The sequence below is a fragment of the Eupeodes corollae genome, chromosome 2 (genome assembly GCF_945859685.1).
Source record: "Eupeodes corollae chromosome 2, idEupCoro1.1, whole genome shotgun sequence".
In the NCBI taxonomy this organism is placed as follows: Eukaryota; Metazoa; Arthropoda; class Insecta; order Diptera; family Syrphidae; genus Eupeodes; species Eupeodes corollae.
Genome location: NC_079148.1, coordinates 83,662,592 through 83,675,556, shown reverse-complemented (window position 1 = coordinate 83,675,556; position 12,965 = coordinate 83,662,592). Strand labels below are relative to the sequence as shown.

Genomic DNA, 12,965 nt, shown 5'->3' with positions numbered 1-12,965 from the left:
AGCGTTGAAGGGCAAAGTTTTCTCATTTTTTTCTGACAGAATCCAACCGCTGGCGAAACATTCAAACGGACTTGCTTGAAGATCTTAATAAACTTTTAGAGACGAAAATCAAAGACTGATTGCCTTTCTAAATGCTACGAAATGATTCAAGAATTGTTAATTTTGTCTATATAAATCAATTACAATATTATCTTTTTATATTTTTGTTTTCCATTAATGGAAAATATCGATTAATTAAAGGAAGTTGCACTCAATCCAAGGATTTTCATGTTTACATTTAATTAATCTTTTTTTATTTTAACAAAACGTATGGATTATATTTTAAACAGATATATAAATACATATTCTATTTTAAAAGCCTACTTTAACTTTATAAATAAATGTATAAATGTGTTTTTTTACTTGATGCGTATTTAAAATCAAGCCGCAGTTCTTATTTGAGTCTCATAGTTGTGTCTACACTTGTATCTTACTGTCTTCATTTCATTCCTATAACTTGAAAACAAAGCCCAAACTTTTTAGATACATACTAACAAGTATTCTATCTATTTGTTACGAGCGTTATAAGAACTTAAGTATTAATGCTTTTGCAACTTCATCTTCTGAACTATTTTTCTAAATGTTTATTGTGTGACTATTTTAATAATGACATTTTTGGTATTTAAAAATAATCTTGAGGTGGTTGAAACGTATATCATGCGGAACTTAAACTAGAGTTTGGATTAGGGGTATTGGAGGTTTCCTGAAATGTCAGTTTGATTGATTTACAAGTCACTATTTAGAGTTTACAAAATTGAAGCAACATACTTAACTTGGGCATTTTTCTATTCTACAAGTACTCAACTAATAAGCTTCTTAAAGATTTATAGGAATTAATAATATTACTGATGTGAGATTGTGTCGATTTTGCTGACAAAAAAACATGTGCATTCTGATTTGGACGTGGGTTTCATTCAAACGCTTCAGCGATATTAACGCGCTGGCAAACTGTGTGCCTCTTCTTCCTTGAGCTTGTCAAATGCATTTAAAATGAATTTGGGCAACAAATTTGATGTTAAGGTGTACGACGACCACAATTCACATCGTGCGTAATGCTTGGATCACATTTTAGTTCTGATAAATTGTAAAATCCAAGATGGCAGCATCTTTCATCATAATATCGGTGGAAGCACTTGGGTTAGGTTTTGAAAACTCTTACATTTACTTGACAGAAATTAAATTTACTTTTAAAAGTTGTACAATTTACCGCATGGCGTATCCCTTTTTAAATCGTTTCACGTGGAATCATTAAACAGCTCTAAAAATACCTTTTCTATTAGCTACTTTACTTTTATGTATTTTCCTGTGTAAATATCGATCTTTTTCAAATATTAAAAAAAAATGTACACTCTTTTATTTAAAACTACTTCGCTTATTTACTTAATCAATTTATTGTTGCTTATTAAGTCATTCAAAATTATAACAAAAAAAACGACCTTTTAAAATTTGAACACCTAATTCATTATGTTTACTTATTTGCGGGGGCTGGACAAAAAGGGTAATTGAACCGTTAGATTAGAACACTGTTGAATAATTTTGTCCGTTTTTTTAGATTTTAATTGCACAGATCCAGCTATTGATGAATTTCCATCTGATGGTCTAACGAAAGAAGAAAGAGCAGAAGGTTATGTGGTCATCCATTTTGCCTTGAGTATTTACATATTTATAGCGTTGGCAATTGTATGCGACGAATATTTCGTACCAGCTGTGGAGAGGTTATGCATTGGTAATATTCATCAACATTATAATCTGCGGGAGAATTGGCTGATTTAAATTGTATTAATTTAAGCTTTGGATATGTCAACTGATGTAGCCGGAGCCACATTTATGGCAGCGGCAACATCGGCTCCAGAGCTGTTTGTAAACATTATTGGAACTTTTATCACTGAAGGTGATCTTGGTATTGGAACCATAGTAGGATCTGCTGTATTTAACACATTGGGTGTTGCTGCAGTTTGTGGTGTAGTTTCAGGAGTGGTTTGTTTAACATCAAATACAATTCAAAAAATTTGTTTTTGTATTTTTTTTAACTTTGCAGACAATTAAACTAGATTGGTGGCCTTTAACAAGAGATACATTTATATATGGACTTACAGTGTCATCCCTAATAGTAATTCTCTATGATGGTACAGTTCAATGGTATGAAGCCTTGGGTTTGGTTTGTTTTTATTTCGTTTACTTGCTGATAATGTACAATGACAAGAATCTACAAAAACGTGCTAAAGGTAAGCTAAATTATAACTTTATACAAAAATAACGTACTTTGGTCTTTTTAACTTTTAGTAAATTCAATATGAATACGGTTATTGACCTTTTTCGATAATTTTTGCAATTAATATTCATTATATTACATTACACACTATTCAACACAAAAATATACAGAGTAGAGAACACAGCACCTTGAGCGACTAACTTATGTAAGGTGATAACAACACAAGACAGAATGGCAGAAGAGAAAGAACAACAGACAGAAAGAACACATGACAACAGCACGCGGTAGAAATCTTCTTAGAATTATATAAAATTATCGATTACTAAGATAAGACTTAAAGTAACTCAGAATAATTAAAATAAAACATTCATTTGGAGCAAAAGACGAATTTATAAGAAAAGTGCTAAATTTAATTTTTTGATTTGTTTCTAGAAAGCCCGACTTGTCACAAATTTCCGTGCTTTGATATGACTCTGGATGACAACATTAATCGTGATTCAGTAACCTCAAAGGCTGGGGAAGATGATCGTTCAAGCCATAATATGTGTAAACTTCCCACTGGAAAAGGATGTTTTCATGCCGTGTGTTGGGTCTTGCAATATCCGATTTACTTAATGTTCTATGTTACCATACCGGATTGCCGAATGGAAAAGCTCAGGAAGCTATATCCGTTGACATTTTTGATGTGTTGTTTTTGGATAAGCGTTTTGTCATATCTTGTCGCATGGATGATTACAGCTGTGGGTAATGTTTTTATTATATACATGCATATTATTTTTAATTCCGGAAAGGAGTAGAGTTAGAAACAATTTTTTTCGTTCGGTCAGGTTTTTCTAAGACTTCAAAAACTTTAAAATTCTAGAATCAACTTTCTTGTAATAAAGTTGTTCCAATTTCTGTGGATTGAAAAGTGGTTAATCTACGAAAGTTCTGTAATTTCGACAATTTGTTTTAATAGAAATTATAATTGTATTGAAATTAAAACCAATTAAAAACACCATTTGAAGCTTAACTCGTATTTCCTAGGTGACACATTCAATATTCCGGATTCAGTCATGGGAATAACTTTTCTGGCCATAGGAACAAGTATCCCGGAAGCAGTTTCTAGTGTAATTGTTGCAAGACGAGGTAAATTTCATAACTTCATAAGCAATAAGCAACGTTCAGTAAACCATAATTTTTGTTTTGTTTTAAGGTTATGGTTCTATGGCGATCTGCAATTCAATAGGTTCAAACACATTTGACGTTTTAGTTTGTCTTGGTTTCCCTTGGTTAATCAAAACGATCTTTTTTCCTTCAACACCGGGAAATCATTCCTTGGATATAAATTCATCAGGCTTGATATATTCAACTGTTACCCTCCTGTCAGCAGTATTTATGCTTTTTACTTCGTTCGTATGCACCAAATTTACTTTGGGAAAAACAGTAGGTTATGCATGCCTTTTTCTTTACATAAGCTTCGTGATATTTGCAATTTTGATGGAAATGAATGTTTTCTTTGTCGTTAATTTGCCTATGTGCACTGTTAACTAATTGATTTGTAATATCTAATTTTATTTAAAAACCAAATACAATTTTTTTTTGGAAATTAACCCCTTCTATATGATTTTTTTTTAGGTAAACCAAAAGGATAATATAATTAAATGAATAAATGAAATTTAGCGCACGTTAAAGCTTATACGACTCATATAAAAACATGTACATAACGTTGTGTAAACCTACACGTCCATGTGTATGAATTTTAAATTATGTTTGAATAAAATTCTTACTATTCTGTCTGGTAGCTCTATTCGGAATAATCATATATGTGTCCATCACTTATCACATTTTTGTGTGACAACTTTTTAGGTATCAATTTGACTATCACTTTACTTACATACATAGATCAAATTCGAACATTTTGATTGTCAATTGTTTGTTATGTGTATTTGACCAATTATTTTATTTATATATAAGATATTTTGTTTAGATTTTTTGGTCTTTTTGTTTTTGGAATGCAAATAAAAAACTTATTTCATTCTTTCCCAACGTTTCATAAGTGTTCCTTACTTCTTCAGGGGTGTCTTTATTCAATATTTTACATTAAATCACATGAATTCTATTAATTTTACTCCCATTCCTGCATCCCTCCAAACGACGGCACTGACACAAAATTGAAAATAAATTAACAAAAAGAATATGAAATAAATAATAGACATAAACAAGAAAACCTATCAAATTAAACAGAATTGACAGTTATATCACAAAATGTTCGCTAAGCAGCTAAGCATTATAATCAAAAAAGTACCGGCGAACATTCTGTGATATAAGTGTCAACTCTGTTTAATTTGATAGGTTTTCTTGTTTATGTCTATTATTTGCTTATTGCGTCTAGAACACTTGATGGAAAATAGTTTTCGATTTGGGAACTCGTCAACTACTCGATGGGTTGTTCCAAGCGAATATTAAGTCAATGTTTTAGACCAGTTGTAAGCAAATTCATTTCACCAAGTTCGTCCTTAATCTTCGGCACAGTCGCCAATTGCAAGAACCTCACTGCGGGTTCACTCATTTTATATACATAATTTTGTAATATAAACTATTGGTGGTTAAATTAATTGTTTTGTGTTAATTTTTTAACAAATTACATAAGACGTAACATAAATTTCAAACTCTGATATACATATTAACTCCTAAATTGGGGTTGGGTACGATTTGCCGATTTTTAAAATGTCGATTTAAAAAAGTCGACCATTATAATGCCGATTGCCGAAAAGTCGATTGATAAAAATACCGACCGAACAAAATGCCGACTCTTATAATGTCGATTTTGAAAATATCGACTGGTAAAAGGTCGACAGTGACAAAGTGAATGATGTTCGCATGCACGCGGCGCCGCATGCATGTGAACATCATTCACTTTGTCACTGTCGATCAACAAGTCACTCTCGGTTAACTGTTAATGTTTACATTCGCCGCATGCATGTAAAATTTTTTATGAACCGATGTGTATAGTATATCATTGAATTAAAAATAAAATTGAGTTTCCACATTAAAGAGAGAGTTTCTTCTTTTTTTCTTTACAATAGTCGACATTTTAACCGACAACTTTTCAGTCGACATTTTTTATAGTCGACATTTAAACGGGCAACTTTTTTTTTTGTCGATCAAACTTCAGTCGACATTTTAAGAGTCTGTAAAGTTTTCAGTTGGCCAGTCGACATTTTTTTTGTCGACCATTCGTACGCCACCCCCTAAATTGACATACAATACAAATTTGGGTGCAGTAACCACTTCTGATTTAGTTATAAGAAAACTCAAGGTAGTTCTTTTGTCGACCGATGGTTTATTGCAATTGAACTTAGAACTAGACAATTGGTTTCTTAGAAGGAAAATACGTAAGAATAAGACACATGTTATACATATACTCGCAATGTCATATCGTCGGATCGATGACGTGCGTTATTAATTTCTTGTCGGTTTCTTTGATATTTTAGATAAACGAGCCTGCATGAGTACAGACCTAGGAGATGATTGATGGGAGTACATTTTATATGAATGATGACTGTCTTAAGATCCTTACAGTATTAACAACATAGTTTTTTTATTTGAAAGACACATGCGTTCAATTAAGTTTAGAATATGACATCACTCAAATACCTACCAAGGCCACTTTACTTTACCCTACGGGAAAAGTCTATGGGGTCAAATCGCATGACCTTTGTAGCCAATTCGCATCACCCCTGCGAGAGATAACCTTACCCTCAAATCGTTAATGCAAAATGTCAACCGTGGTGCTTGCTGTGTGGCATGTAGCGTCGTTCTGCTGGAATCACATGTCGTCTAAGTCCATATGGTTCGATTTGGGCCATAAGAAATTAGTTATCAAAAACTTTCAGGCCTATTCTGCTATTCATCGGGAGGAATTTTACTTGAATGTTCACTAATAATTATTCTGCTATTCATTCGAAGTGAATCTGAGTATGTCAGTAACGTCGGTAATACTGCGCGGTATTCTTCTATTCAGATCCGCATATAAAATGCAGCGGATTTTTCATTTGATGTCTGGTTTTTTGAATAGAATACTAACTTTTTTAGGGACAGGAAGAAGCTTTTTAACATTTCTTCATAGCTCTCTGTTTGAGGATTAGGTAGATTGATTAAACTTAATTTTTGTATTAATCAAAACAATTTATCCAACGCATTCCCAAAATTTTTACATGAACAGTTGTTTATTTGAATTTCAAATTGGTTGGGGATAATGTAGTTCACCCGATGGATAGCAGAATGCAAAGGCAGTGTCAAAGGGAATCGAATGGGTGATTCGAATATACGATCCACGTGAATAGCAGAATAGGGCTGTTTGAGTTCCTGGGTCAGTTGGATCTTGTAAGGGTGCAGGCATCAGTGCCAACGCCAAATTCGCCAAGTTGAAGTCTGCGAAAGGCCGAGTTCTTATGCATGATAAGGAATAGACTGCCTCTTCGATCTTGCGTTCCTTCAACTTACGGGTGTGGGCTGAATGTTTACTAACCCAGTCGTCTCAATTTTGGCCACCAAACGTTGAAGACTCGACTGTGAAGGGCCACCACGTATACCGTAAAATGGGCGCAATGCGCGCAACGTTTGCGTTAACGAACAGTCATTTTGATAATAAAGTTTTATTATTTGAACGTGCTGTTCAATCGTGTTACTTGCCATGATGATTTGGCATACATAACTGAATAATAAACAAAAGATTTGACAGATGTCACCAAAACGCCACGGGCGCCAAAATCTACCCGCTCCAATTGAAAACCCCTTTATATAATAGTACTCAATTTGATATGGTAGGTATTTAACTTAAAATTTGACAAGATTATCACCACGTCAAAACACAGAATAATATCCACATAAAATGATAAAATGTTCGATATTATATGACAGTTATTATATTCCTAAAAAGGAAAGAAGGTTCTTAACATTTGAATATACATGTTGCCCTTATTTTTATAGAATTATAATGCACTGATTGGATCTATAATTTTTAATTTTAACTATTTTTAAAAAGGATTACGTAAAGCTTTAATTAGTTTTACCAAAGTCGATGATGTGGTCACGATTCTTTTACATAAAATACAAACCTAAAACAAAAAAAAAATAAAAATTGGTAAAAATTGATTTTCGACTTTATATCTTTTTAAAAATTTGGAATATTGACTTCAAACTAATAGCATCATATAAACAATATCGTTCACAACATTTAGTATAATTAAGAGAAAAATCAAATCGAATGGACAGTTTCTTATAAAAAAAACATTACTAAAATTTGGTAAAAATTGATTTCCGACTCAAATATATTTTCAAAATTAAAAAAAAATACCTTGATATTCGATTCTCAAAATCTCTTGAATAAATGAAGGCATTGACTTCAAAACAATTTAATTCTGTGCTAATTCTATTGTTAACGTAAGAAATTGTTCCTAAGAAAACAATCTCTATTTGTTTTTATAAGAAATGCTACTAGGACCGAGCTTCGACTAAAGAGCAAAAATAAATTTTGAATTTTTTAGAAAAATTCAACTGACAACTTTAATAGGAAAACCTACAAAAATAACAAAAACTGATAAGAAATGGTTTTCGGATTAAGTATTAGGAGGAGAAAGAAATATATTGACTTCATGTTTATCTCACACAAAATATAGTTATTAATATTTTATTATGTACAGGTTTAAGCAAAACAATTCGGCAGAAAGAATGGGAAATTTTCAGTGTGGGCCACGTCCCAGCCTCTTTTCTATTATGGTAAATATCAAGTAAGCGGTTGACAAAAATATATTGACAAACCCGTGACCCATTATTTAAAATTAGATTCAATATTTGAATACATAAATTACATTTTTAAATGCAAATCTTGATACCATACCATGGCTCTTTTAAATTTGTTAAAATATATTATTTTTTAAAGACCGAAAACTACGTATATAACCATAAATTCTAAAACTGATAGTGTGGCTATACCAAATAAGACTATTGACAATGTGTGATGTTGCGAAGGTCATTCTTCTATATACGATAATGTAGATGTTGTTGTTTTTGCTTTTCACTGTTGATGATAGGGAGGATGTTGTGGAAAATAAAAACACCAATGGTGCTACAGGTGTCGTACTGCATGACAGTGTTGCCGATGATGTGTGCGTCTTTGTTTTTCCCCGGCTTTTGTTAACGTTTCTGATATGGAGAGTAATGTTATTGAAAACTCGATTGCTGATGGTTTTGTATATGGTGCTGCTGCCGATGGTGATGGTGGTGTGTAGTGTATGGTATTCTTGCTGATGTTGTAGATGTTGTTGATGATCATGTTGTTGATAGTGCCGCAGGTGACGTAGATACCGGTGATGAAAATACTGTTGCTGTTGATTCAGTGGTTAACGAAATGATTAACAATATTGAAGCTGTTAATTTTGTTGAAATTGATGTAGATGGTACCGTCGATAATGGGATTGTTAAAACAATAGGTGCTGCAGGTGTCGTACGGTCTGTTCATGTTAATGTTGTTGCTGCTAAAGGTGTTAATTCTGTTGGTAATTTATATTCGAAAGGTAAAATATCGAATAAAATAAATCCACTTCTCATCGTACTTTTCCTGTAAAAAGCAATCATATGGCTGATTTTGAATTTATTTTCTACAATAATTTGGAATGGTTTAATTTATTAAAAATCACTTCATCTTCATCTGCTGAATCTATCATCAACTTCCTATCAACGAATCTTAAAGTAAATCCCTCACTTTTTAGATACTCTAAATTAATTAAAAATGGATCTAGTGTAAACCTAAGATTTGTGCGCTTTAAAGTTGGAGTTCCTGCTGAATTTCTGAAAGAAGTATTTAACTCATCATTCTGGCCATGCAGTGTTTAAATTCGTAAATTAGACTACGTGTAAAATCTTGAAACTTTTTAAGGACCAATTTCATTGAACTCGATAATTACCTTAGATTCGTGGTCGAATCTATCGAAAACAAAAGCCAAGTCGATATGGCTATAAAGACTTTAGCAAGGCTTTCGATTTAGTTTGTCACAAAATATTGCTTCGTTTTCATTGAAACTTACTTACACTCAAGCTGATTTCAATGGATCGGCTCATTTTAAATGAGGAGAGTCCAAGAAGTAAAGACAAAAATTACAGTCTCCGACTAGCTTTCAAGCAGAAAACAACTCGTTTATTGGCTTGTGTTATTTACCTTTTGTGCCTAACTGTTGATCCCCCTCCTGAGAACTTTTGTGCCTAACCGTTGATCCCCCTCCTGAGACCCGGTCTAAGAAAATGAAAATAGCTTCCCCCTCTTCCCATGTATCCCTTCCCTGAAAAAAACCATCACTCCGAAAAACCCCTAGATCATTGTCATTGCCCCCAAAAATCCAGATAATCCCTTGACATTAATCAGCGTCTTTTGTTAAAAGCTTTCGATGCAATTAGCACTAAATACGATAGTATATCCCAACTAAGAGACGTAAACCTTCTCATTCTAACCAAATACCAATCCATTGCCGATAGATTTCTAGCTGTCAAAACACTTGCTTATACATATATGCCCGAATGATAGACCAAGGAGTGACAAAAGTATATAAATTCACCAAACAACATGAAGGCAATGCTGTTGACGTTCGACCGATGCGAACCACCTGATTCTGTTTTAATAGCCTGGTACAATGCTAAAGTCAGTGAGTATGTCTCAAATTCCATGAGGTGTAGAAATTATTAGCTACTCGGCCACACAACCAAGCGATGCACTAACGAAGCAGCTTGTGACATATGTTACCTTACTCCTCATACACCAATTCCCTGCCACCATGACCATGTGTACCAATTGTAGCTCCCCGCATCCCTCTTCTGATAAAACCTGCCCCAAATTCCTTCAAATGAAAGAAATACTTACTATCCAAACCCGTAACAAATGCACATTATCAATTGCCAAAAGAAAAACAAAATTCACGTGTTGGTGATCTACCAAACACCCAAAATATTAAATATTTTAACTGTATTTATTTTAAGACCTCTCTCTTTCATGATGATGTTCAAAGTCTTACAATGAAACTTGAATGGTTATTTCAATAACCTACATGAACTGCAGTTATTAATAAATGACGAATAACTTTCAATCATCTCCTTACAAGAAACACACTTTCAAAATAATCTGAATCCTTACCCTCCAAAACAATATTCTTATTTTTTCCATAACCTGCCTTCAAATTCTTCAGCTAAATAGGAAATGGGACTTTAGTTCATATATCCACATCTAACAAATTCTTTCAAATAAATTCACCAATTTCAACAATTGCAGTTGAAATCAAGCTAAAAATGAAAATAACCATTTTATCTCTGTATATCCATCCCAATCAAAGTTTCTCTGCATACAATTTAAAAAATATAATAAAAACCCCTTCTAATAACTGCTAATTTGCGGGGCTCTCCAATATCTAATTCAGAAGGGAGAATTGTTGAAGACTATTTCCACCTCAAATCTTCTCATACTAAATGATGGGTCGCCCACTCACTTCTCAACACATGGTACTTTGACATACGTCGATCTCTCTCATATCGCCACAGCTTACCCTTTATCATCCTGGAAAGCCTTTCCCCATCTCCTTGGCAGTGACCACTTCCCAATTTTAACTACTCTTATCCTTGGATCTAAGTACACATTCCAAAACCATAAAACTATATACCAAACCGACAGAGCTGACTGGCATAAGTTTCAAAACAAAATAAACGAGCGCTTGGCACATGCCTAACCATCCCTTAATAATAATAAGGAAGTTGCTATTTTAATCAAATACATTAGATATGCGGCTAATGCAGCCATTCCCCAATCTCGTGCTTCTCTCAAAAATAATCCCCCATGGTTACGGTGACCATATTGTCCCAGACAAAATAATGAACAGTACCCAAAAAAATGAAAAATGTTGACCAGTTTTCAAGATTTTGTTGTATTTCATTGAGTAATAGTAAATAAATATAAATTGATTAATAAATATAGTGTAATTAGGTATATGTATTTATAAACTAAACAAAAACTTTCATCGATAATAAACAAAACAAATATAAAAACAACACAGATGATTTTCAGTTTCTAACTTATTTACAAAAAAAATAATCAAAGCCTTAAACTCTTTTATATCATATTGGCTAATACAACAACTTTGTCATTGAATTACAATATATTAACATTGCTAAAATAAGTACTTTTCGGAAGAATACATTTTTTTAATTAATTCTGGCTTTCGTTTTTAAGAATTTTTATATTCGATGCTACTTAATTCATAATTGCATTTGCAAATTAAAATGGACCTGTTTCTTTCAATTTTCATATTTTTTTTTCGTTGAGAAAACTCTCTCTATAAGGGCATTAGATCCAGGAAGGCATTAACAAAACTCTACGATTTTTTAAACGTTTTCATACTGTACCATTTTTTCATTGAAAAACTTGAAAATTTCAACCCACCTACCTCCAGCACTCATTTGGCTCTCCTTCCATTCAAACATTTTTTCTACAGAACATAATTTTGTACACATGAAAACTCGTCAAAAACATCAGTGCCATTAATTGAATATTGCTTCTTTTTTCATAATATACATTAAACTCAACTCCACTTTCTAACAGGAAGGAGTGTAATCCTCATTCTTCATTTATTTTTGAAGTGAATGATTTTTGAAAAATGAGTGCACTCTCAAAATTACTTTTGGAAAATGCCATTACTAGTCCAAATGGAAAAAAGATGAGTTTCATTCACATTCACTGAAAGTTATTTTTACCATTGTCATGGTCTGTAAAACTCGATGGTAAAATTAATTTCCAGTGCGCAAGTGTAAGCTTATTAGTTTTACTTCCCCTGTATGTTAGGATGTATATTATGATCTGATTTTTGTAATTGTGAGATTAGTACCTAAGTGTCCCGAAAAAGAAAGACAATGAATTATGATGTAAGGGTACGATTTCATAAACATTAAATGTTTTTCATGCTTAGGCTTTCCTCAAAGAAAAAAATCATAAAATACAGAACAAATAATGAGCAATTTCTAAAATAATGAACATTTTTATGTTTTCCGACAAACAATAATGCTTAATGAACATTTTCTTCAAATAATGAATTGTTCATTATAATAATGAACGGATGGTCACCGTACCCATGGTTCAACAGTGAAATAAAAACCCTTCGACAATCTAAAAAAAAGCTTAGCAATTCCGAAAATCAAATGCACTTTTTCGCAGATTAGCCAAAAAAGCTATAAAGAATCATCTATTATTAACCCCCGAACTTCTTCAAAACAGCTTTGGTCTGGCATTATAACACTCTCTGGAAACTTCATTAACCACTCTATTAAATATCTAAAATCTGAATCGACTAAACTTTCAAAACACCTTGATATAGCCAATAACTTTATTTAGGCGTGGTCTAATACGCCAAAGATTCAAACTTTTCTTCAGAGTTCATTAACGCCAAACAACAACTCAAACTTACAGACTATCTGCATCAGCTCGATCTATAGAACTTCCTTTTAGTATCCTCGAGCTGGAAAGCTCTTTAGCTACAGCAAAAGGCTAAACTCCCGGCTTTAACAAAATTTCTTACCCTATGCTTAAAAATTCTCCTAATTGAAACTGCGCTGCATTTCCCTGTTTGACAACATTCTGGACACTGGATTCATTCCACAATCATGAAAAATTGCAAGTATTGTTCCTATTTTAATACAC

General features: G+C 32.8%; 1 protein-coding gene across 2 annotated transcripts in view; it reads left to right on the top strand.

Moving 5' to 3' along the window:
• LOC129945932 (sodium/potassium/calcium exchanger 3-like) overlaps positions 1-3,839 on the top strand; it is a 30,169-nt gene extending 26,330 nt beyond the window's left edge. The window contains exons 1-7 of one of the 2 annotated variants that reach the window (XM_056055910.1): positions 1,381-1,537; positions 1,592-1,765; positions 1,829-2,016; positions 2,078-2,264; positions 2,684-2,995; positions 3,278-3,379; positions 3,447-3,839. In XM_056055910.1, the coding sequence (XP_055911885.1) occupies positions 1,504-1,537; positions 1,592-1,765; positions 1,829-2,016; positions 2,078-2,264; positions 2,684-2,995; positions 3,278-3,379; positions 3,447-3,784 (1,335 nt within the window). In that variant the 5' untranslated portion in view covers positions 1,381-1,503 and the 3' untranslated portion in view covers positions 3,785-3,839. Of the gene's footprint in view, positions 1-1,380; positions 1,538-1,591; positions 1,766-1,828; positions 2,017-2,077; positions 2,265-2,683; positions 2,996-3,277; positions 3,380-3,446 lie in introns of those variants that run through there. The other variant, XM_056055911.1, reaches the window with a different exon arrangement.
• The last annotated feature ends 9,126 nt before the right edge of the window (positions 3,840-12,965 follow it).